General features: G+C 45.8%; 1 protein-coding gene across 2 annotated transcripts in view; it reads left to right on the top strand.

The window, feature by feature from the left end:
* Window positions 1-26,240, top strand: part of CARMIL1 (capping protein regulator and myosin 1 linker 1) — a 318,527-nt gene that overhangs the window by 272,522 nt on the left and 19,765 nt on the right. For both annotated transcript variants that reach the window (XM_062185167.1, XM_062185173.1), the window contains exons 30-32: window positions 9,594-9,660; window positions 9,873-10,069; window positions 22,057-22,169. In XM_062185167.1, coding sequence (XP_062041151.1) covers window positions 9,594-9,660; window positions 9,873-10,069; window positions 22,057-22,169 — 377 coding nt within the window. The remainder of the gene's footprint in view (window positions 1-9,593; window positions 9,661-9,872; window positions 10,070-22,056; window positions 22,170-26,240) is intronic.

Raw genomic sequence — 26,240 nt, 5'->3', positions numbered from 1 at the left:
GTCTTGAGGTAGGTCTGGGTGACCAGAGAGAAAAGCGTAGGCCAGTAGAAGTGGGAAGAGCCTGTGTCCTGAGAGGTTGCACCGTGGGTTCTGTGGGTGGTGTTTTTATGACCATGGCGGATTCTTTCCCTATAGGGTTTTATTCTTTTTCTCAGGGGATTGAGGGGGATTCTAACCTATGGTAGTCAAGCCATACCTCTTGTGCCTGAACTGGTAGCAGCCCGGGGACACACAGCTCTGCCTCTGGAAGCTGTCCACTCATGGGACACGTGGTCAGTCCCAGTGCAGTCATGGGTGCTTCTTGCCCTGGCTCTCAGTGTGACGGTTTTCCTTCTTGCCCGATATAATCTGAGGGTTCACCAGATATCCCGAGGCAAGGCTTACCAAGGCAGGAGTTCCGAGAGCGGAGCTGGCCTGTCCAAATCTCAGTTTCCCCAAACATTCCTCAAAGAAATCCCTGTCACTGCTGAAATGTGTGTTTAGGATTTTCTGGTCTCTCAGGGCGGAAACCAAATTTCTATCCAAGCCTGTCTCCTAACATCAACATGTAAAGAAAATGGTTTTAGCTTTGGCCTTTGATGTATATGCTGAAGAAAATCAGGCAAAATTTCATATCGAAAACCGCACTTGAAAACTAGACCAAAAAATTCCATCCACCCATGCTCCAGGTACAGCTGAAAGGAGGTGTTTTTTTGTTTGTTTGTTTGTTTTGACAGGCAGAGTGGACAGTGAGAGAGAGAGACAGAGAGAAAGGTTCTCCTTTTTCCGTTGGTTCACCTCCAAATGGCCGCTGCGGCCAGCGCACCGCGCTGATCCGAAGCCAGGAGCCAGGTGCTTCCCCTGGTCTCCCATGCGGGTGCAGGACCCAAGCACTTGGGCCATTCTCCACTGCCTTCCCAGACCACAGCAGAGAACTGGACTGGAAGAGGAGCAACCAGGACAGGATCCGGCACCCCGACAGGGACTAGAACCTGGTGTGCCGGTGCCGCAGGTGGAGGATTAGCTGTTGAGCCGCAGCGCCGGCCAGAAGCTTTCTTTAACATAGATCCTAGTCTAGATTATATAAAATTTTATAAATGCATGTGTTGGGTTTATTTGTGTTCTTTGAGAAACGTTTTGGGTGCCAAATTAATATTAAAGATTAAATTAATAGAATAGAAATCGAAAGTTAAAGCTGAGTGAACAGAAGTAAGAAGAAAAAAAATACGAGGAAGTTGCGGCTGATTTAGGGATTGGATCAGCCCCCATGCTACAACCCTGTGGTTCTCTGTTTGCCAATTAAAGGTAGAACCTTGATTTGGGGACGAGTGCTGCAAGTGTTAGACCTAGCATTTGGGTATCCAAATTGAGATACGTGATCATTTCTCTTGCCCAAAGAGAAGACCACCTAGCCAGATCTGAGCTGTTCTCAATTCAGCATGGGCATAATTGCTTTTTCCTACAAAAGGTTGCAGGGCATTCTCTGTAGTGACTGTAACAAAACTGGAGTGATGCTTCCTGTTGTGCACTGCATGGTCTGTGCTCACCAGGTCACTGAATGACTTGGCCACCAGTGTGCACATACCTGATGTTGAAACTGTAGTATTGGAGAACATCAATGAGAGATTAAATCAGCACAATAGATAAGTGACTGTGCCCAGATGCTCTTCAAACCATTCTTGTTTTGTTATAAAATATGTCCTCTTAGTGGTAGATGAGAAAGTTGTTTGATAGAAAATGTACTCCCAACTTCTCACTGTAGCTTAGCTGTAAATTCTTAGTTCATCTTAACATGAGATCAAAGTTGGTGGAAAAAAATGACAAATGATATTGCAGTGTTTTTGACAGATTTTCTCATAGGTGAAATGGAGGGTTTTTGAAAGAATGATGAGCTGAAGTTAGGAGAAGGTAACTGTGGAAATGATGCAGCAGTAATTTAGAGGACTTCTTGAGAATCCATTCTCTTGGAGAATCGCACCTGCAAATTCATTTAGAAGGGACGTTAGTTAAAAGCAGCTAAACTGACCATGACAAAGATTTTAGTTTCCAAGCCAGACCAAGTTTCACAGAGGTTTAGTGGTCAGCCATCTTTACCCAAGATTCTATTTGGAGTTGGGGAGTTAGGATAAGGGATTTTACGACCCAGTCTCAGAAGAGATCAGGAGTCCCTGAGATCTGAACCACTTGCTGTGTGACCATAAATCAGCAAGAACCAGCCCCGCTGACTGCGGACTGATTACTGCAGCCCTCCAGCCAGAATCCCAGGTCACCAGGCTGTGAAATCACCCAAGCTGCTTATTTCCTGGCACTCTATACTTTACTTGACTCAAGTTGTTTAAAAAATGTAAAACGACTTATTACAGGATTTTCTCTGGTTTTCGTTGCTGGTGTTGGTTGATTTGTTGTTAACCATTGATTTTTGTCATCTTTATGCCCCCAGTAGTCTATGGAGAGAGCAGATGTGTGACAAGAAGTATTTGAGGCTGATTTTAATGACGCACATGAAGCCACTGAGCTGTGATGGCCATTCTGGAAAGGGTGTTTAAATCTCCTCCTTATTCTTGTTTTCCATTGTAACATGGATTCTCCAAAGATTTAGACTTAAAATGTCCCTTTTAGGTATAATGCTCAGGGGGTTTGTTTGTTCTTTCACAATGAAACATTAAAATGCTATTCATATTTCTATGGCTATGGGAGTAACCGTGTGCCCAACAATGAAATAGGTACTTACATTGTCCTTTTTTATTACAATGCCCCAGGGACGTATAGCTGACCTTGATTAATACATATGCTTCATGCCAGCCGCCCTATTGCATGCTTCTGTCGTAAGATATTTGCTTAAAGTCAGTACCAGATAATTTCATTCTCTGGACAGTTGCTAAGAAAAACAAATTATCTGTGGTTTTTAAAGAGCATTCAAGTGTGAAATTTCACTCTTACATCAATTGTAAGATAAAAAACATGAATAAAAATTGAGTGATTTCCTATAGAAAACACAGTAAAATTAGGAAGATATAACTGCAACTTTCTTGCATCAAGAAAATTGTACAGACGCAGAAAATAGGGAAATGGGCCATTTTCATGTCAAAATAGACAGTTCCGTGATCCAAGAGCCCCTCACCAGGGCTTCTCTGAGTGTGTCTGTCTTCACCTTGTGATTCCGGTGTAACTGGTACTCTGCATAGGAAAGTTAATGAGTTTGACGCGAAGGGCAGACTTAATGGTGTGTTCGGGAGCAGGGTGGCACACGTCCGGATCTGTGTGGACTGTGCCTCCTGGGGCCCAGCGGTGTACGGCTGCTTTCCCAGAGTTTCGGCTGCATGTGCCTTCCCTTCCTGGTGTTGTGGGGAGGCTGTCCAGCCGTCCCTGCAGAAAGAGCCCCAAGCTTTAAACCGCCTCCGACGTTCAAAAACAGGAATGCACGAGAATTGTTTTTAAACCACACACGTCAGAGTACGATTTGGTTAGCTCTTTGAGGTTCTAAATCAACACGTGTTGGTTCTCTTTTAGCTCTGACTCACCTGGAACTCCAGTAGGAAATACTAAATTATGTAACCTAGTTCACCGGACAGGGCTCTCCCACATCTATATAAATGAGCACAGACCTGCCCAAGGTGAGCTTAGCGTAGCCATGCCAGGTACTGCACCTTGCACTGTGTGCTCATTTGCTAGTTTACTCCTTACGATAGTTTATTTTACAGACTGGAAAATTGAGGCCTGACTTGGCACAGACGCTCACCAGAGTCTCACTCCCTGGGAAGCGGCAGAGGCAGGATTTGCAGCCAGGGCTGTGAGTGTCAGACGTACAGTGGCCTCTGTCCACCCCTTCCCTCCTGTGGATCGTTGTAGCCTAAATGAGTCCCAGAAGATGTACAGGAGGAGAGGGGCGAGGGATGAATGAATCCTCCTTCCTGCCTGTTGCCATGGTTTCCCACCTTATAGGGACTTTTTTGTGTGCCTGTCAGTTTAAAAGTCAAACCTATTGAAAGGTTCTTCACCCTCACTGATGGTGGTCTTTGGGTGGATCCTTGGGACAGAGTGCTTGTGATGTTCATTGACCTTTCACCAAGAGGAGGAAAGCCTAAAGGTATCTCTGGGGCTTCACCATGGGTAGTAACTCTGTTACTTATGTATCCATAATCACACCTTCGACAGAAGCTTCCAGGAGGCTGCATGTTGAGACAGGGCAGGTGTCTGTGTGTCAGGCAATCCAAGAAATCTTGAAAGTATGTTTTATTTTACTTTTTTTTTTCCCTTTCGTTCAGCAAGACTGTTTTCATGTTAATTTACTGGATCATAAAACAAGTCTTATTTGAAGAAAATTGCCTAATAAAGTGTGAAATTTGGAGTCTGCAGGCTGAGACACTGTCAGACATTACCAGAAGCCTTCCTGACAAGCAGGTGCTGTGGATGACAGTGGTGGCAGTGGTTGGGGAATGCTTAAGAAAATCAAGCCACTTGTGTGCACAGATTAAACCCACTGTATAGTGAGAACAATTGGTGTTTTCAGTGTGTCTGGAGAGGATTCTTCCAGCGCCCCCACACTATGCTTTCCCAAGACTGACGTTTTGATAACTAGAATTGCAGGGTTTTGTTTTTTAAACATTCTTTCCTAAAATCCCAGAAAAAAGAAGATGCCCCAACAATTGTTAATGATGATTAATGGCGTTTTAAAAGTTAGTTATGTAAAATGTAAAGTGACCTAAATTCCCAGGAAGGTATAAGGTGTCCTCAATCCTCGATTACCCTGTGCTAGATCTAATCCTTTCCTGAAAAGCCGTGATGACTGAGGGGGCAGGAGATTGTAGAGCTCTTGCTCCTAAAATGCTATGGGGAGCCCAGAATGATGAAGGGGAGCCCAGAAAGGACACCTGTCCATGCCGTAATACACAGTCCCACTAATACACGGTTCTGCTTTGTCTGTGGGACTACCTGTAGTCCAAGTACCACAACTTGCACAGGGTTTTCCAGAACCCAGCCGGTGTTCCATCCACCTTGGGTCTTTGCAGCTGATGATGTCCCCATCCTCAAATGGAATCCGTGCCTTGTGGGGTTGGCAAATGGCACTTTGTACCCATGTAGCAAAAGAGATGGTATCTGCGTGAAAAATTTCTGTGCCTTTTTTTTTTCAAGCTATAATTGTGCTTCAGCTAAAAACAAGCTATGCTGGATGCTTTAAAACCTAAAATTTGAGCCTCACTGTTGCCTTGTTCCTTTGCTGTGACAGCTTTGGATGTCTCTGAGCTTTCCTGTTTCTTTGTGAATGGTCTCTGTCCCTCCCCCTTCTTAGTAATGCTGGTGCTTTGTCTCTCTTCCATTCATGTTTTTTTCCTTTCTTTTTGCTGCATGGAGACTCTCTGCTGTACAAGTGTAAGTATTTTTGGTGGCTCTGCAGTTTCTGGCTGTTCTGGTTGACATTCTCATGCTCCATTTGCTTCCGCGCTGCCTGGCTGGGCTCCCGGGAGATTAGTGTGGTCACCCATCTGTGGATCATGAATGAAATAGGCAGCGGTTTAGAGACAAGATTACATTCTGCAAGGTGGTTCAGCCAACAAAACCAGTGATGAATTTAAAATATCCCAGCCATGTGCCTAAAAGCAAGAGAGTGTTGAACATTGAAGAGGGGGAACATTTAAATGTGGAACATTCCAGAGGGGGAAAAGTGCTTATGCCATTCGTATAATAATAATGATGATGATGATAAATTATGTGATTACTTAAACTTCCAACTTTTTTTTTTTCCTGATTCTTATCATATTACTTGTTTCAGGTCCAGGATGGTAAAAAGTCAGCATCATGATTTGCTTCTTGTACTGGAATGTGTCTCTCTCTCTTTTTTTTTTTTTTTTTTTTTTTTTCTCTAATCTGCCTCTCAGTGCTAGTTTTTTTACAACTCTGGTAGATTGTAATTATGAGTTCTTGAGTTTGTTATGAGAGTATTATTTATTATTATTTGCACAAACTTGGCAAAGCAAACAGGGAAAGCACCTCATCCTATTTTGTGGCAGCATAAGCAATTAAACTCTCACTCTTACAAGGATTAGTATGCCTATGAAGTACATTTTTAAAGTATATTTGATAGGAAAAGCTACTGCATTGTCTCTGAGGTTCCAACTTTAGTCTTTAAATTGCAATACAAGTGGACCTATCTCCTTTCAGCTACGGGCAGAATCGTTTTAAATTTGATATAAATGATTGGATCAAATGTGAAGAGTTCAGAGTGCAGTAGGAGTTGATGCTGCTTCTGGAGTCTTAGAAATGGAGCCTTGGTGCTAGTTCTCACTGTGTGTTGTGGGAGGGACTTGTGGGTGGTTTGTGATGTTGGATTGAAGATGCAGTCTGTCTTTGGGGTTGCGGTCCAACATTACTTTTCACAATAAAGATTGAACACATTCTTCCTCATCTGTGTTCAGGATGTGGGTACTCAACATTAGCTTCTACTCACAAAATGCATTTTTCAAGATAAGTTAATTTGGTATAGGCTTCCCGTTCACCGTGTGAACCATGGCATGATTTACACGAAGGCCTCTGCTGGGTTCACCGTCCTCTTCCTCTGACTTGGGATTTCCCCGACTCAGAGGAAACTTCAGAATTGACAGATGTCTGGGGAAGTTCAAGAGGACCGAGAACAGTCTGAGAAAATAAACAGGTCATTTTGGTCCGAAAGAGGGAAAGAGCTAATGATGGCGAAGACAACGGTGAGGGCAGGGTTTCTGCAGGATGCTGTGCATCAGCCCAGAAGCTGCGAGGGATGCAGGCAAAGCAGATTTCTAGAGAAACATTGAGAACTCGCTCTAAATATACACGGAGGTGCACGATCATAGTCACTCCTGCATTTCCTCTTGCTTTATATTTACAGGTAGCGGGATTGTAGAATTAAGTCTGTAAGAGTGCGCTAATAAGTCTGTATTTTATGCACAACTACAGAAATACAAAATCCCAAGGGAAATTTTGAAATAACGTTTTATTTTCCCCCTCTTTGTTGTTACACTTAAACCCCATGAGGAAGACATTAAAAAAAAAAAAAAAAAGAATTGCATTCTTAATACCAACTGTAGCCACTGGCCTGAAGTCAAGTTCTCTCTTTTAGCAAAAGTCCATGGGCTTTGTCCAAACATGGCAAGACTTGAGGACTCACAGATATGATAAAGACAGTGGAAGAGTTTTATGGGAAATGCAATAAAAGGTTATTTGTGTTTGTAAAGAACACAGGAAATCAGTGAGATGCTTTGGAATGCATTTTTATGACCGTCAAGCTTTGTATACTAGGTTTTGAGACATAGGAAAACAAGATCAAAAGGAAGAAATTAGTTCCCCTCTGATCAGTATCAACCACCAAAAATTCTGATGAGTTTGTCTCTTAATAAGTCTCTAAAAGTTGGTTGAGGGGCCAGCACGGTGACATACTGGGTCAAGCCACAGCCTGCATTGCTGGTATCCCATATGGGCACCAATTTAAGTGCTGGCTGCTCCATTTCCTATCGAGCTCCCTGCTACTATGCCTGGGAAAGCAGCAGAGATGGCTTGACTACTTGGGCCTGTGCACCCATGTGGGAGACCTGGATGAAGCTCCTGGCTCCTGGCTTTGGCCTGGCCCAGGCTTGTCCATTGTGGCCATTTGGGGAGTGAACCAGCAGATGGAAGACCTCTCTCTCTCTCTGCCTCTCCCTGTCTGTAACTCTGCCCTTCAAATAAATAAATAAATCTTTAAAAAAAAAATAGGTTGAGCTGAATGATCCCTTTACAGATGGACATCAATTTGCAAATGGATTTCCTTCTACATGTATTATATGTTATATTTATTCTCTTACCTATATTCCTTTTCATATATTTAAAAAGTTATTGTGTATTTTAAATGTCATAAATTTCATGCATTTGACATTTTTGAAAAGATTTTGAGAGAGAAACTTGAGCCAGTTTGTTTTTACCTAGGAATACCCTTTCTATAAAATCCAGTCATGAGTTACAGGGAAGCAGTATCGGAAGGCATCTTTAGTTCATGCATTTTAAAGCTTCTTTGCTGTTTATTTGTGACTGTCTAAATGCAGTTGATGGAACTTATATCCCAAGCTATTTTTTGATCCCTGTAAATACCAAGTTTTTGTACAAGGTAGCTAGAATATTGAAAGAATTTTTCATGACCATGCATAGTATATATTTTGGTAGTTTATGTCTCTTGAGACTTAATTATTTTCAGAGCTTTCACTTGTAAGTAGATAAGATAGGCCAGGAACTTCTTCAGCCAGCTGCAAGGCCAGTTTTGGGAAGAAATGCATTCAAACTGGATTCCTTTCCAGTTGTATTGTGTTGACTGTTTTTATTGAACCCACAGAGCCTGTTGCTTTATACGTAGATAGTCTTCAGAAAGTCTGCTGTTGGCAAAACTTTGGAAGAACCAAATTAGCAAATTCATTTTGTATCTCTGGAAAACTATTCTGGACTTAAATACAGTTCTCATGATTTTATCTCTCCCTTTTCTCTTGTCAATAAATAAGAACAAAGGGATGCTATTATTAGAACTGGCATAATTGTCCGGACTGCCAGGTTAGTTGTTTTAAAGGCCAGTGAGGACCGGTTTACCCTGTGAAGCAGCGACTGTTTCATGCGAAGTCTCAGAGACTGACCTATTCAGTGAAAGTTGTCTCCTCAGTTCTGTTCTGTTCTGAGTTTACACACACGCCAGTTGCCTGTATCAAAGCAGTGTGAACAGTGCTGAAGTCCGTGCAGCTGGCTGTTGGTAATGCTTGGTACGGTAGCAAGGGTGCCGGGCTCCTCTCATCACTGGGTTTTCTCCCTGGCACGGCTCCTCCTGACAGCTTGAGCCTCGGTCTTTGCGATTTGGTTTCATTCTTGAGTTTATTTGTGTACGTGACGACGACGACGAATCCCTGCAGCTTTGACATCTGTGTGATCCTCTTGCGGGCGAAGATGGTACCTTTGTGAGCTGGAGGCGATGCGGTCAGCAGTTGATGCTAACGCCAGAAAGACGCCCGCGTGTTTTGGCCTTGCTCTGGGTTTGGATTTCATCATTTAAGGTGCTGGCAGGATCAAAGACCTCTTCCTGAGGAGTGTCTGCAGATGGGGGCTCATAAACTCACTTTTCCCCATTTGCCCTTTGCCCATAATGAAATGACCCCAGTCTTGGTGACAAACTGTGAAACAAAGAGTTAAAGCGCCTCAATTGTCGAAGTGCCACCCAGAGTTCATGGTCGCTTACTTTGATGTCGTAGTGATAGTCCACAGTGAGAACGGTGAATAACCGTGCTTTCAACTTTTTGGGACTGCATTTCAGTCTTTGAATTCTGTTCTTCAGGCCTTCTTTACCTGGTGCACAGTGTGGAATTAAATTCTCTATCATTGTTCTTTCCTGCTCTATAAATAGGTTTTTGTCTAGGCTGGGGGAGAAAAGAAAGAAGTTCACGGAATCATTTGAAATTAAAATGTTATCAGCTCAGTCTTTTCAGTTGCAGGCTGGCGGAGGATCCCAAGCCACCGGCAAAGAGAGGAAACAAGTACTGAGTTTAAACAGTTGATCCAGAATGTTCTGAGGTTTGAGAGGCATGCTTGCTGTAACTCCCTGTGTCAGTGCTGTATGTGTTTATTTCTGTTGCTAGATGACTCCTAAATCCAAGAGGAAGAGCATCCACAGCCGAATGCTGCGGCCCGTGTCCAGGGCCTTCGGTGAGTATTTTGCTGGGAACACTGGGGAACCCTGGCTGGGACTGCCTCAGCCTTGGGGGCCATTTCTTAGGGACACCCTGGGGAAACACTGACAAGGGATTAGGTGCTACGTGAACAGGTAGTCACTGTTCCTGATTTAAAGTTAACTTTTGGGCATTTGTGATCTGTGCCTGTGAGTTGGGCATCAGCCTGGGGCTTTGTTTGTGGTTCAGAGATGGAGTTTGATCTGGATAAAGCCCTGGAAGAGGTGCCCATCCACATCGAAGACCCGCCTTTCCCGTGCGTCAGACCCGAGAAGCGAAGCTCAGGGTTCATCTCCGAGTTGCCCTCCGAGGAGGGGAAGAAACTGGAGCACTTTACCAAGTTACGGCCAAAACGGAACAAGAAGCAGCAGCCCAGCCAAGCCGCGGTAGGTGGGCGCTGAGCTCCCTCCCTTCTCAGAGGTGGGAGGGGGCCGGGGAGGATGGCCAACATGCTTGGCACCCTGGGAAAGCTTCCGGCGGAGGAGAGAGAGCCTCCCTCCGTGGGATGTGCACGCCACCGGCTCCACTTGGTGCTCAGTCCTCTTGGAGGGGACATCCTGAGAAGCGGCCACCTTGTCACAATGGAACTGCCCTTGGAAGTTCATAGAGAGATGGCAGACATGTGGGTGAGAGAAATCAGCTACGTTTTGCAGTGTCTGAGTGAAAAGATTTGAAATAACTGCCCAGGAGTTTGTGATTGGATGTTTTGGTGTTGGGATGCGTGCACATACTGCCTCCAGCTTCCGTGCTCTGGGCACCTGCTGCAGCCCCTGCATGGCACCTGCAGACTCACGTGTACAGCATTGGCCCTCGTGGGCCCCAGCTGTGGCTCAGCATCCCACCCTTTCTCCTCTAGTAGGAACTGGATGGTGTGCTAAGGAGCGAGAGACCCACATCCCCACTGGTTCTTGTCTTCTCTTTCCTTTATAGCCAAGCTTCTTGAAAAAATGTCTCTATGCCTTTTGTCTTTTTTCCTTTACAACCCACCAGAGTCTTCCATCTGTAGCCCCACCCGCACCCTGGAGACTGCCCTGCCCAGGTCACTCCTGGCCCGATCTTGGGGTTTCTCTTCGGCTCTTTCTTAATGACTCAGCCCTTCCTTGGTGCGGAGAGCTCTGGAGAGGTGATCTCCCCTGGGTCTGAGTCGTCCCCCTCTTTTCTGCCCACCTTTCCACGTTGCCTCCGCCTGGCCTTGAAGTCTCACTTGCTGCCAGGTGATGTTGTCTGAGCCGTGGTTTGCGGCTCTGTGTGGTTGACTGCACCCTTCGCGGCTGAACTCTGGATTTTCAGGGACTCACTTGCTTCCTGCACTTGCGTGCCCTGGAGCATGTTGGGCTCAACAAATTCAAAACTGAGAGCCTTTCTTCCTCTGGAACTCCCTCCCTCCTTCCTTCTGCAGCCCCTGCTCGCGGGGAGTGTCACCAGTTGACCAGTCAGAACCGTGGCTGTGGTCCTGGTCACCTGCTCTTCACCTGTGTGAGCCATCCCTTCCTCTCGTCCTGGGCTCCGATCCTCAAATCCTGCAGCCCTTGCTCATTACCGCCCCGCCTCTTGATTTCCATAACCGCTGTCTCCACTGATAAGACTCCTTCCAGGAAGCCCTGTGTGTCTGTGTCTCTGCTGCCACCAAGCTGTTGGCGTGACTGGAGAGTGTTCACCGTGCACAGCCTGAAGGCCCTGGCTCCTCCAGTGCCCAGTGTTTACTCCGTTGCAGCTGTTGCCATGCATTATTTTCTCAGTTTTTCCTTGTCTGGGTTCTGTGTAGGCAGGCCTGTGATTTATTATCTGTGGCAGGATGCTCAGTGCTCAGTATGGTTGAGAATGTAGTAGGTACTCCACAGTATTTCCGCTCTGTAGGAGTGGATGCTGGGCACGTAGCAGGATGAATGTCACCACAACTTGCCTACTTCATCAATAATTTACTCATTTTCTTTAGATCAGGCTTTAATTGTGTTTGGTTTACTTCCCTTGTCTGAATCTGAATAGCTTCACAGAATGCTATCAAAATGACAGCTTTTTGAACAACACAAGCAAAACTCTCATTCATCGTTTTCCAATTTACTTGATTTTAACTTTTTTTATACTTCACTACATAATCTTTGAGGAATATACTTTTTTTTTTTTTAAATTTTTGAGATACAGGGAGGGAGGGAGGGAGAGAGAAAGAGAGAGAAATATCTTCCATCCACTGGTTGACTCCCCAAGAACCCTCAGTGGCCGGGGCTAGACCAGGGCTGAAGCCCGGAGCTGGGAGCCCCGTGCAGGTCTTCCATGTCGGTGACAGGTACCCAGCACTTGAACCATCACCTGCTGCCTCAGCTTGGCTACAAAGGAAAGAAGACAAGAACCAGAGGGGACGTGGCCCTCTTGCTCCTCAGCAGAGGGGAAGGGGGTGGGGCACATGTTAACAGGAAACGGGAACAGGAGCAGAACTGGGAACCACACTGAGCGCTCCGATGTGGGATGCGCACTCGTTAACTGCTGGGCTGAACACCCAGGCCTTCTCATTTTTAAAAACAAGCAAAAGGCCTTTGCAGCTGTGGAAAAGTGCACACTGCCCCATGCTCTAGTTTGAGTTTGTTACTGGTCAGTGGTTCTGTTTGGCTCTTTCCAGTGAGAGCCATTGATGGTATCACTTCTATGTGAAATGTTGGTTTTAGTTTCCCCTTGAGTTGGTGACTTCTGTACTTTTGTCTTTGTACGTTTGCAAAACAAGGAAGGAGGCTCTGACCGGGTCGCAGTGGATGAGGCTTCTAAATATTGCAGGGGAGCAAAGATTTCGTTCCTCGCCCTTTGCTAGGATCACAGATTGACGAGGGGAAAGACTGCTGGATGTATGTAATGTTTTGTGTGTGAGAGCCTGCGGCATGAAGGCTCAGGAGGCCTGTGTCTGACGCTCAGGTGTAGGGGAGAGTGAGCGGCCATGAAGACGTGTGATTGGGCAGAGGGCTGGGCTCTAACTGAAGGGGATAAGCAGGGCTCTAACTGATGGGGATAACCTGGGGGAAAGTCTCAGGTTCTGCTTCCTCCCTGGGGCCTGTGTCTTCAGAGAGAAGCCTGCTCCTGCCTCTGGGGTTGGCCACACCTCTGGAATGAAAGTTTTTTTTTTTTTTTTTTTAAACTTTTATTTAATGAATATAAATTTCCAAAGTATAGCTTATGGGTTACAATGGCTTCCCCCCTCCCATAACTTCCCTCCCGCCCGCAACCCTCCCCTTTCCCTTTCCCCTTCCATTCATGTAAAGATTCATTTTCAATTCTCTTTATATACAGAAGATCAGTTTAGTATATATTAGGTAAAGATTTCAACATTTTGCCCATATAGCAACATAAAGTGAAAAAACTACCATTGGATTACTAATTATAGCATTAAATAGCAATGTACAGCACATTAAAGACAGAGATCCTACATAATTTTTTTTCAAATTAATTAATTTTCTATGCCATTTCCATTTTAACACCAGGTTGTTTTTTTTCATTTCCAATTCTCTTTATATACAGAAGATCAATTCAGTATATAATTAGTAAAGACCTCATCAGTTTGTGCCCACACAGAAATGCAAAGTATAAAAATACTGTTTCAGTACTAGTTATAGCATCACTTGGCTTTAGACGACACATTAGGGACAGATCCCACATGGGGTGTAAGTACACAGTGACTCCTGTTGCTGACTTAACAATTTGACACTCCTGTTCATGGCGTCAGTAATCTCCCTAGGCTCTAGTCATGAGTTGCCAGGGCTATGGAAGCCTTTAGAATTCGCTGACTCTGATCTTATTCTGATAGGGTCATAGTCAAAATGGAATGAAAGTTTTATGACTTGCCTCCAAGGAAAAGGGGAAGGTGAGAGCGACCTTGTGGCTTGTGCTGTTTCCTCAGTTGCCAAAGAGCCAGATTTGGGGGCAGCGTTTCCTGAACTCTGTCCGCACACTACAGTACCTCAAGAGGTTTGTAGAATAGGAAATTGGTAGGTTTATTTTGGTGCAACAACAACAAAAACCCTTGAAATCTTTGCATTTGAGGAATCTTCCCAAAACGTTCATGGAAAATGTGTATTATGGAAAAACTGAGCATGGATTTCAATGGTTTCTGGCACCAACATAAACGTCTTTCAGTCCCACTTTCCCAGGGGCTTTTCAAAGTCCTCTCATAGTCTAGAGACGTCTTCTTGTCCCAGAAAAGCCAGGACTTCCAGGGCCAGCATCCCCTGAGGCTGTTCCCTCTTAGGGACTCTGTGGCACAAAGGGGGGTCCCAAAAGAATGGACCACAGCCACAGCTCCGAATAGGCCTGCTTCTCCCCAGAGCCTTTGCAAACTGAGACATGAGGTTAGTAGGCTTCCCCTTGGGGCTGATACTGAAAATAGGTTGCCTTATAGATTCACAGTGCTAATGACTTGGTGAGGCTGCCACACAAGAACCACCAACCACAGGTTTCGGGTGAGAAGATGGAGATTAAGGCTTACCTTTTTTTTTTTTTTTTTTTTTTAAGATTTTATTTATTTATATGAAAGGCAGAGTTACAGAGAAGCAGAGGCGGAGAGAGCGACAGAGAGATCCTGAATCCACTGGTTCACTCCCTAGATGGCTGCAGTGGCTGGAAATGAGCTGATCCAAAGTCAGGAGCCAGGAGCTTCTTCCGGGTCTCCCACACGGGTACAGGGGCCCAAGGACTTGGGCATCTTCTACTGCTTTCCCAGGCCATAGCAGAGAGGTGGATGGGAAGTGGAGCAGCTGGGACTTGAACTGGCACCCATACGGGATGCCTGCACTGCAGGCAGGGACTTTACCCGCTACGCCACAGCGCTGGCCCCATGGCTTACTTTTGTTACTAATGTTTAATGATGACAATCATTTAATATTACCATTGCATTTCTTGCTAGGATTGAGTTAAATCAGTTCACCCTAAGTCTGTCTTGGCTTACTTTGCTTGATCTCTAACTCCTCTAGGTGTCAGAATTCTTGAAAGCAAAGTTCAGTTAAGTGACGACAACAGGTCAGGGTCAAGTGGCCCCAAAATAGTAATGCTATTGAGTATTTTTTTTTTAAGATACATTTGTTTGTTTGAAAAGCAGAGTTATAGACAGAGGAGGTAGGAGAGACAGAGAGCTCTTCCATCCCCTGGTTCACTCCCCAAATGGCCACAACAGCAGGAGCTGGGCCAATCTGGAGCCAGGAGCCAGGAGCTCCTTCCACGTCTCCCATATGGGTGCAGGAGCCCAAGCACTCGGCTTGTCCTCTGCCGCTTTCCCAGATGCATTAGCAGGGAGCTGGATTGGAAGTGGAGCAGCCAGTACTCAAAGCCCCGCCATTGAGTTTTGTGCCAAGATATATGTGCAAATACAAAGAGCACATAACTTTAAAAAAGAAGAAGAAAAGAAACTAAGAAGGTACAGAAATTTAATTTTGGATCAAACCATAGTCATTTTAACCTGTGATTTACTTTTGATAACAAAAGACAACATATATCACTTATTTTCTTTTTTCACTCAGTATGTATTTCAAAACTCTTGAACAAGATATTACAGTGGTCAGTCAGAATTTAACCTTTTATGGTAGTATAAAGCACAGGATGTAAGACTCAGCCCTGGGCTCACCCATTCTGTTTGAGCCTGAGCCCATTTGTTTCTGAAAAACAAACGTTGTCCACAACTTTGAGCTGTCAAGATGAATAAATAGAAAAAGTGTAGAGTCCCAGGGGCCGGTGCTGTGGTGCAGAGGGTTACCACCTGCAGCAATGCCAGCATCCCATATGAGTGCCCATTCCAATCCAGTTCCCTGCTCATGCGTCTGGGAGAAACAACAGAAGATGGTCCAAGTCCTTGAGTCCTTGCCATCCACAGGGGAGACCTGAGTGATAGCTTCCGGCTCCTGGCTTCAACCTGGCCCAGAGGTGGCTGTTGTGTCCATTTGGGGAATGAGCAAGGGGATGGAAGATCTCTCTCTCCCCTGTCTCTCCTCCCTTCTCTCTCTCTCTTCCTCCCCCCCCCCTCTCTAACTGCCTTCAAATAAGTAAATAAATCTTTTTTTAAGTATACAGCCCTGTATTAAATGCAAGTATTGTTCTTCAAAGCTACTCTTTCCATTTTATTAACACTAACTCTCTGCAATGTTAAGTATTATGTTTGCTTTTCCTTTGCTTGCTGTTTTGCCTTTCCCACACTACAATGGAAGAGGAAGAGAAAAAAAATCTCCAGAAACTGATTGTACATCATTCTTAGCTATTTGATTTGGGGATATCTCACCCATATTTATTAAGGAGCAAGTAAACTAATGTTATAAAAATTCATACTCAAAAATTATTTCCTCAATTGAAGTTTTCACTTCAGGAAATTTTGGGAATGGAGCTTCATGTGAGTAAATTTAGAGTAGAAATCTGGTTTTGAAGGAGCTAGAATGTTCCAGGAACCCTGTGAAAGAGCATAATAGAGAAAATGGAGGGCGTATAGTATCTTAGGTAATGCTGACCACTCTATACATAAACTGTGTTATGTTGTGGCCATGATATATTAAAGTTTAGTTGTTGCTCGCGTCACAGTCCACTGTGGGTATTTCTGGTTAAGCGACCTTACAAAAGCCATTCAAGGCAGAGTGGAACTCTTGAGTAGGATTGACCATGTTGCCTCTCTTCTTACACATTCTGTGCCTCTGTTCCTCCACTGATTGTTACACGATTGCTTGTACCTTTGCAGTGACTGTATCATCCAGGTGACTGTGCTGGGCTCACTCTCAGGCAAAGCCTATGAACTGTTTTTATAAGAGTATTTCAGACAGAAGAAAGGGATACCTTTCATCAGGCCATCTGAATTTACCCAGAAGCCCTACTGCACTTCGGGTTACATCTTACTGGCTAGAAATGAACCCATTTCCATCCCTAGCTGCAAGAGAATCTGGGAAGATAAGTGGTTGCATCAGTACTGTAAATACATCACGATGTTGCTGCCAAGTAAACAAGAGAATAAATACTGGGTAGGCATGGTGCAGTGTCTGCCATTATTTCCTCAGTGGAAAAAGCATTCTTAATTTTGTAATGTTTTTGGTAAATGATTGTTTTATTTGATTTTTTTCCCCCAACAGTTGTTGAGGTTGATCTTGTTCCCCTTTAATCTGCAATGGTGGTGAATCACAGTAACAGATTTTCATAATGCTAGAGCTCTATTACTTAGGACATTTTTACTTTGCTTTAATATACAGCTAAACTTTGTTTCCTAGTATTTTATTAGGAGTTTTGCTTCTATGCACATATAAGGATATCTCAAAAAGTTTGTAGAAAAAGAATGAAATTAAAAGACAGGTTTATTTTGATGCAAAAACATTTTGAAATCCATTTTTTTCCCCAAAAGATGCCATGTAAATGAGAAGCCTGTAATTTGTCTTTCTTTTTCCTTGGCTAGACTGTCCATCTGATTTGGGTTTAAGAATTATACTGCCTCCCTATGATTGGCTGGGGAGCTCGCCTTTCCTGTTCTCTGGAACAGTTTTCATATAATAGAGATTGTCTGCTACCCTTCTGGGAAGCCATCTGGGCCCAAAGCGTTGTCTGTGTGCTGTGTGTTTGTGATGCGTCTTTGGGATTTTTTTTTTTTTTTCTGCTAGGGATTTGAATTCTTTTGTTTAGTCTTGAGAGAGTTATATTGAGAAATATACATTTTGATAATCTATATTTTTCTCATCAGATAGTGTCCACTTAGTCTACTTTTTCAAGTAGTTTATAAAATTGTTATTAAGTATTTTTAGTATTTCCTGTATTGATACCTAACTCATACATTTCCAATACATTTATTTATTTGAGAGTTAGATTTAGAGAAATAGAGAGGGAGAGAGAGAGAGAGAGAGAGAGAGAGAGAGAGAAAGGCCTTTCATCTGCTGGTTCACTCCCCAAATGGCCGCAACTGCCGGAGCTGGGCCGATCCGAAGCCAGGAGCCAGGAGCTTTTTCTAGGTCTGCCATGTGGGTGCACGAGCCCAAGGACTTGGACCATCTTCTACTGCTTTCCCAGACCATAGCAGAGAGGTGGATCGGAAATGGAGCCCTCGAGTCTCAAACCAGCGCCCGTATGGGATGCCAGCGCTCCAGGCAGTGGCTTCACCCACAGGCGGAGGCTTAGGCTATATGCAGCACTGGCCCCTCTGATGCATTGCAGTGTGTTTACTCTTGATTAATTTTGTAGTTATCTCTTATTGTTTGTTTTTTTAAATAATCATCTTATCAATCCCCTCGCATTAATTTTTTTTTCTCATTTTCATTACATTTCCTTCGGTTTCCTGCTTGACTATCTCCTTTATCAATTTTCCATGTTTCTAATGGATGCATGGAACATTCCACAGTGAGTCAACTTAGTAATTAGCAGTCTTTGGATGTGTTTAGTTAAAGAGCTACTCATGCCCCTAACCGTCCCTACTTCCTGGCCCTCTCTTTCCATCCAACCTATGAAGGCGTTGGGAGAGCTTTGGCAGCAGCCTCTTCAAGATGCAGGTGCAGGCCGGCGCCGGGGCTTACTAGGCTAATCCTCCGCCTGCGGCGCCGGCACTCCGGGTTCTAGTCCCGGTCGGGGCGCCAGATTCTGTCCTTGTTGCTCCTCTTCCAGTCCAGCTCTCTGCTGTGGCCCGGGAGTGCAGTGGAGGATGGCCCAGGTCCTTGGGCCCCGCACCCGCATGGGAGACCAGGAGAAGCACCTGGCTCCCGGCTTTGGATTGGCGCAGCATGCCGGCCGCAATGCGCCGGCCGTAGCGGCCACTTAGGGGGTGAGCCAACGGAAAAAGGAAGACATTTCTCTCTGTCTCTCTCTCTCACTGTCTAACTCTGCCTGTCGGGGAAAAAAAAAAAAGATGCAGGTGCAGTGCCGGCTGTGTGTCCTGGTGATTCCGGGGGTACACAGAGGGTGGTCAGAATTGCCTTCAGTCCTCACAGCCACTGGCTTGTCTTCTAAGCATTAGCGGATTATTCTCTCAGCATTTACCTACACAGCAGATGTGCCAAAGTCTGCCTTTTGTTCCCCTCAAATAGCAGTGGTAGAGATTTTATTTGCAAAAAGCTTTCTGGGAGTGTCACGCACGTGGCTCTGCCAGCCCAGGACCGAAGTTTCTGCTCTCTCCTTCCAGTAGCTGCACTGCCCTTCTGTCCGAAGTTCATTCTCCTTGACAGCAAAGACTACGATCAAATGGGATTTGAGAACTCCTGAGGTCTGTGTGTCCTTTCCTTTCCTTTAGCAAGAAAATAAGTCAGAACAGCACGTGTGTCTGGCCTTGGACTCTCTCACAAACAACGTTCATTTCAGTTTTCAGCTTCTCTACCGCTCCTGTTCCAGGCCAGTGTCCCCTCCTGCTTCCCATTTTAACGGATGCATTTTAAACCACATCTCACCGCAGGTCTGCTGGTGATGATGGACTTCTCTTGAACTGTCCACTCTCAGCGTCTTTATCTCAGAAACGACAGGGTTGGACTGGGGCAGCTGGGAGGTCCATCCCAGCCCTAAAGCCTGGCCTGCCCTGGGGGAAAACTGACTGCCTTGTTCCACTCTGCACCTCTGTCCCCGACACCCACTGAGGTTCTTTCTCCACATCCCCAGAGAACCTCTTGTGCAGCTGTTAATTTTTCTAGGCAGGAATTCTTGGAGAGGAACCTGGGAGGAAGCCACTTGTTAGGATCACATGTCCTGGGATCACTTCCTCCCCCCTCCGTCCGTCAGGTGACCTGTGTGGGTGCCCGTCACCTGCTGAGCCACTGTTTGATCTGTGACTAAGCAAAACCCGGATGAAACTTTTCCTTTTCAGCTCAAAGAGTGGATGTGCAGGTGAAATAATTGCATGCAGAACGCAGGCAAACTCCCAAGCTCTGTACCGACTTCGGGGGTTATGACTGCTACAGAGGTTCCGTTCGCCATCCTTTTTCAAAAGGGAAAATGATGACACAAGCAAGGCTTGAACTGCTGTGTCTTTCGTAGTGAAAAGTTGTGCAGCTTTATTTCTTTCATAACTGAATTCCAGACTTTGTGAGTCCGGGGGAAAGCCCTGCTGAGATGAGCTCGGTTGTTTTTATTATCCCGGTTCCACCAGGTCCTTTGTCAGCTGCTGTCCGCTTTCCAGCGTTTCACAAACATGAACTCAGTTCGTGTTCATGGTGGAGGTTTCCCGTTGAACGAGGTGGATCATGGGGTAGAGCAAAGGAGAGGTCTGTGAGTGACCACCTGAAGACGTGAGCCCACGTCCCTTCAGGACACTGAGCCCTGCAAGTCAGGATCGCAGGAAGTAGCTCTCCCCCAAGCCTTGTGGGAATGGGTGCTCCCCAGCGTGCATGGCGCGCACGCGCCTCCTCAGTGGCCCACGGCCCATCTCCAGAAGATACTGATTTCACACCCCCCCGGCACGCAGATCCGGCGTCTGACTGTCCCACCATGAGTCGTCTATTCTCAGAGACATGCTGACATGGAGGCTAGTTTCTGCATGGCTTCTCCCCAGCTTTTCTGGGTTTCTGACGGCCTGCTGGATACCTGCCCCGGGATCCCACGCGCGCCACTCACCGGGAAGGCAGGCTTGTTCTTTCCCAGATCGGCTCATTGTTCTGCGTACCCTAGGGCTATGCACCCTTCGGCCTGCCTGGAATCCTTCCTCTTCCTCCTGGCTAACCCCATCTATTCCATTCTCACCTCTCCAGCACTGGGCAGTCTCTCCTCACCTCCAGATTAGGATGGATTCCCATGGGAGTCTCATTTGAGCCCCTGGCCAGTCTTCCTACTGGCAATCTCCAGCCTGTGTTCTGTCCCCCGAGCTCTGCTGGAGTCCTCTGCCTGGAACACAGGCTGGAGGGACTGCTGCTTTAACTTTCTCCCACCTACGAAGTCGGCTCCATATTCCTCGGTGTAAGGTTCAAGGCCCATTCCAGCGGGGTTGTATGTTATTCATTGGCAGGTAGTCAATGGGCAGTTAAAAGATACTCAAGTAGGCGCAGTAGGTTAATCCTCTGCCTGCCACGCCGGCATCCCATATGGGTGCCGGTTCTGGTCCTGGCTGCTCTACTTCTGATCCAGCTCTCTGCTATGGCCTGGGAAAGCAGTGGAGGATGGCCCAAGTGCTTTGGTCCCTGCACCTGCATGGGAGACCCAGAAGAAGCTCCTGACTCCTGGCTCCTGGCTTCAGATCAGTGCAGCTCCAGCTGTTGCAGCCAGGTGGGGAGTTAGCCAGCGGATGGAAGACCTTTCTGTCTTTCCTTCTCTCTCTGTGTAGCTCTACCTCTCAAATAAATAAATAAAATCTTTTAAAAAAATGCTCAAGTAAAAGTGACTTAAACAATGAGAAATACTGATTTTTCTTAACTGACAAAAAACCTAGTATCATGATCCGGGGCTGATTTATCATTCAGCAGCACAGCATGGGCACCTGGGTGCTTCCTTTCTTTTTTAAGGATTTATCTATTTATGTGATAAACAGCATGACAGAGAGACGGAAGGAGAGATATAAAGAGAGAGGTCTTCCTCCCCAAAAGGCCAAAATGGCTGGTGCTGGGCCAGGCTGAAGCCAGGAGCTTCCTCCAGGTCTCATGCAGGTGCAGGGGCCCAAGGACTTGAGCCATCTTCTGCTGTTTCCCAGGCACATTAGCAAGGAGCTGGATCAGAAGTGGAGCAGCTGGGACTCTAACCGTTGCCCATATAGGATGCCAGCACCACAGACGGCAGCCTAACCCCCTGAGCCCCAGTGCCAGCCCCTCGCCCGGGTACTTTCTGCCATTCTGTGTCGCTGCTGTAGACGTGTGAGCTGGGTGCTGCAGCGCTCGCACCTGGCCACGCAGGGAAGACACACTCCATCCACCTTGGGAACCCTGCCCATGAGTCCCCCAGCACAGTCCCCTGTGTGCCTCTTCGGTCAGGATTGTACCTCACTGCCGTGCCTGCCAGTCTCGGGGGCAGGAAGTTATGGCGTTTGGCTTAGGTGAACCAGTGTTCTTAGCCTGCAAACTGGGCTCTTCCAGCAAGCATGAAAGGAAAGAGCCAAGAGTTTCGAGTGGCCATTGAGGAAGCTGCTGTTGGCATTTGCCAGGGGCGCCCCCAGCAGTCAGCCTCCCGTGCACTGGCCGCCTGGGCTGTCACGCTCAGACCTCAGTGGGAATTCCTGCCACTCTGTCTTTGGGAACAGCCACCATCACAGGCAGTGAGGCCCGGGCTGCTTCAGATGCAGTAGTGGACAGGACTCCGGCAGGCACCAGTGTCTCGAGTTCGCGCACCCTGCCGCCGCCGTGTCTTTCTCCGTGGTACATCCGTGGTGACCTGCTCTAGAGATTCTCGTCCCTCTGCTGGCTCTCGGTGCAGTACGCTGAGTCACGCCGCGGGTGTTGCTGACTTACGCTGACTGTGTATTAACGTCACATCTGTTTGTCCGCAGGTCTGTGCTGCCAGTGTGATCCCCCAAGATGGTGAACAGAACGGTCTGATGGGGAGAGTAGATGAAGGTGTAGACGAATTTTTCACCAAAAAGGTGACCAAAATGGATTCCAAGTGAGTTCAGAGTCATTTCACTAATAGTGCTATTTAATTTGCATTTACATTTCTTTTTTTTTTTTTTTGAAGATTAATTTGTTTGAAAGGCAGAGCTATAGAGATGAAAAGAGAGGAGCAGGGGAAAGAGAGAGAATATGAACTTCCATCTGCCGGTTCAGTCCCCAAATGGCTACAATAGCTAGAGCTGAGCCTATCCACAGCCAGGAGCTTCCTCCAGGTCTCCCATGTGGGTTCAGGGACTCAAGCACTTGAGCCATCTTCCGCTACTTTTCCAGGTGCATTAACAGGGAACTGGATTGGAAGTGGAGCAGCCAGGATTTGAACTGGTGCCCGTAAGAGGATACTGGCGCTGTAGGCTGCGGCTTAACCTGCTACTCCACAGTGCCAGCCTCGCACATTTCTAAGAGTTACAATTAAACTTAGTATACTCAGTCTCATTTTATTTTTGGGGATTTACTGATTTACAAAATGTGACCTGGGAACTTGTTAGAGATGCAGTTTCCCAAGTTCCCTCCCCAAAGACCCTGGGGGTGAGAGCCAGCAGTCCGGTTTTAATAAGCCCTGTAGGTCATGCTGAGGTAGTTCAAGTTGGAGAAATATTCTGTTCTAAACCAAGCCACAAACTGTGCCACCATTTTTTTTAGTGTTTTATCACAGTCACCTGGATGGCTCCAGTACAGGGCAGTGGTCACTGGGTATGCTGAATTACTTCGAAATTCTCCTTGTCCACAATTAGATATATTTTGGGGAGAGGGTGGTGATGGAAGGGACCTAAATCATTGCAAAATGTCATGATTTAACTGTCAGAATGACATTAGAATTCGTGAAGAGTCTTTGGAGTTAGGAAAAGAGTTCTTTAATTACTAAACAGAATTTCCTTGGAAGATAATTTGCGGGTACTTAACGTTAACAGCTGTTCAACGGAGCACTCCAGTCTTTCCGTGTGTTTTGAACCAAGTTATTTAATCCTCACCTAAATGCAGATCCACCCCCAAATATACTCTTAACATGGATTTGTGTGTGTCAAGTATTCTTCACCTTGAGATAGCAAATTCAGGGGCGAATTTAAACCCTGCTGATAAGCTGAGGGCGGGCAGGCCGGAAGCCGGCTGGGAAGGGAGCGCCCATTCCCTAGATTGATGTGCCTTATCTTGCCACAGCAGGATGGTGAGGTGAAGTCAGCTACATTCCTGTATCCATAACAGTATACCTTACTGCATCCTATAAGCTTTAAGACTCAATTATTTGTCTTCTTTGACACTCGTCTTACGGCTTAGCCTACCATACTTGGCAAAATTCTATTCTCTTATCTTTCAAAAACCAACCCCAGTGCTATTTATCCTTTTGTGCTTTCCCAAGACTGCACCTTTCCCCCCAAATTAATTGCTGTTTCTCTCCTGTTGAACACTTAATACTTTCTTTTTAATCCTCTGCACACGTCTGTAAGAGCACACATAATCCTCTGAGAGTTGGTATGGTTTTTAATTCTTTTACAGCATAAGGAATAGATGGATGTGTTTTCAGTGTAGAATATTCAGGCAGTAGCAGTAGCATCAGAGCAAAATGGGGCGGTCCCTCCTATAGTGTACTTCCTTCGATGTCTTGTTTTCTGAATGGAATGCCCAGGAGAATGCTCCTCCTGGGTCTTTTTTTTTTTTTTTAAGATTTTTTTATTTACTTGAAAGTCAGAGTTACACACAGAGAGGAGGAGAGGCAGAGAGAGAGAGAGTCTTCCATCTGCTTGTTCATTCCCCAGATGGCTGCAACAGCCGGAGCTGCACCAATCTGAGGCCAGGAGCTTCTTTAGGGTCTCCCTCACGAGGGCAGGGACCCAAGGACTTGGGCCATCTTCTGTAATGCCTTCCCAGGCCATAACAGAAAGGTGGATCAGAAGTGGAGCAAATGAGACTCGAACTGGCGCCCATGTGGGATGCCGGCACTGCAGGCAGCGGCTTTACCTGCTACACCACAGCGCCAGCCCCATGAGTCTTATTTTTCTTTGTAACTTCAGTGTCTGATGCATCTATAACAGTAATCTGACTTCACTGTGGGTTGAATGAATTGAGACAGCCTTGATCTGTTTCCGTGTAAACGGCTAATACCATCGTAGACGCTTGTCTTTTTAAACTTCAAGAATTTGTTTAGTGAGTGGGGAGTTTGTTAAGCATTTGATCGAGGACTGTGTCTATGGTTACACCTGTCCTAGTGTGATTTCCTCTCCCATTAATGCTACTTTTTTCCTTAGTAGGCTCCCAGTGAAAGTTGTGTAAATTTTATAAAGTGTAAATCCATTTTCAACAAAGATCCTGCAAAGACTATAGAAAGTGCACACCCACCCACCCACAGAGACAGACACTTTGATTTGTATCAAACAAGGATGGAACCCACTAAAAGTTGTCACATTTCATTCAGTTTTATTATAAAAAGATTATTGTTTGATATGTAAAAGGCTAGGCCTAGGAAAAATCATGAAAGCGTAGTACAAAGAAAGTTTGAAAGCCAAAGGTGTACAGGCTTGAAGTTGAATATGCGAAATGTTCTACATGGCTTTTAAGAAGACAGTTCCTATTTCATTTTTTTTATTTTGCTTCCGTTTTCCTTAATAATATGCTTTTTTGTTGTCCATTGTTTTGTTTGCTTTTAACTTTTAGGTAGTTACAGCTGATTTCTTATTACAGAGGATAATGAAGCTCCTATATGCTTTGTCTCTCTCTCTCACACACACACACACACACTTCTTTACCTCATCTTTATTTAATTTTATCCCGGGAGTTAGCTAGGTCAGATTTGGTGTCTATTTCATTCTTTGCCTTGTACGTCCTCCCAGCTCAGGTATTTGGTGTGCATGAGGACACTGGCTCTCCTGTGTAGTTTTGAATTTTCCCTGGAGATAATAGTTGTTCCCGCTTTCACTTGCTTGGTGTTTTTTTTGTTTGTTTGTTTGTTTTTGGGTTTTTTTGCCTTCTTATTTCTGACTTTCCCCCTAAGTCTCCTCTCAGAATCTTCAGTGTTTCTTTCTTTTCTTTTCTTTTTTTTAAAGATTTATTTATTTCTTGGAAGGCAGAGTTAGAGAGGCAGATGCAGAGAGAGAGACAGACAGAGAGACAGAGAAAGACAGAGAGGTCTTCCATCCACTGGTTCACTTCCCATCTGGCTGCAACGGCCGGAGCTGTGCAGATCTGAAACCAGGATCCAGGAGCTTCTTCTGGATCTCCCACGTGAGTGCAGGGGCCCAAGCACTTAGGCCATCTTCCAGTGCTTTCTCAGGTCATAGCAGAGAGCTGGATCAGAAGTGGAGCAGCCGGGACTCGAACCGGCGCCCATATGGGATGCTGGCACTGCAGGCAGCAGCTTTACCCGCTATGCCACAGTGCCGGCCCCCAGTGTTACTTTCTTGGGCACATCCCTCACCAGCACTTGCTCCCTGGCCTCCTGCATAGGGTTCAGCTTTCTCACACCCACAGGTCACTTTTCACTCATAACTGGGCTTACAGATTATTTTGTTTTTGCTTTTTCTCTTCTGTGGGGCTTGTGACCCTCCAATAAAAAAAATTATTTGAAAGGTATAGTTACACAGAGGGAGGGAGGGAGGGAGAGAGAGAGAGAATCTTCCACCCACTGTTTCACTTCCCAAATGGCTGCAATGGCCAGAGTTGGTCCAGACCGAAGCCAGGAGCCAGGAGCGGCATCCAGGTCTCCCATGTGGGTAGCTGGGTCTCAGGCACTTGGTCCGCCTTCTGCTGCTTTCCCAGGCACGTTAGCAAGGAGCTGGATTGGAAGTGGAACAGCTGCAACTTGACCTGGTGCTCATATGGGATGGTGGTGGCTTAGCCCACTGTGCCACAGCATGGAATGGGGCAGGGCCAGGGGGACCTTTTAATCCCTTGCTGTGATTTTCAGAGAGATCGAGTGGAGCTGAATGGGCATCCGATCTCATGAGAGTTCCGTGTGACGTCTGCCCTTAGCTTAGTTTATTGCACTTACTCTGTCTCCCCTTCCGTGACCCTGGTTTCAGAGTAAAATGTTTCTGAAAACTCTACCAAAGCTCACTCCTCTCTTAATCCTGTG

Source organism: Lepus europaeus, chromosome 3 (genome assembly GCF_033115175.1).
Source record: "Lepus europaeus isolate LE1 chromosome 3, mLepTim1.pri, whole genome shotgun sequence".
NCBI classification, from domain to species: Eukaryota; Metazoa; Chordata; class Mammalia; order Lagomorpha; family Leporidae; genus Lepus; species Lepus europaeus.
Note: the sequence above shows the minus strand (reverse complement) of the source record. Positions and strands in the feature narration are given on the sequence as shown.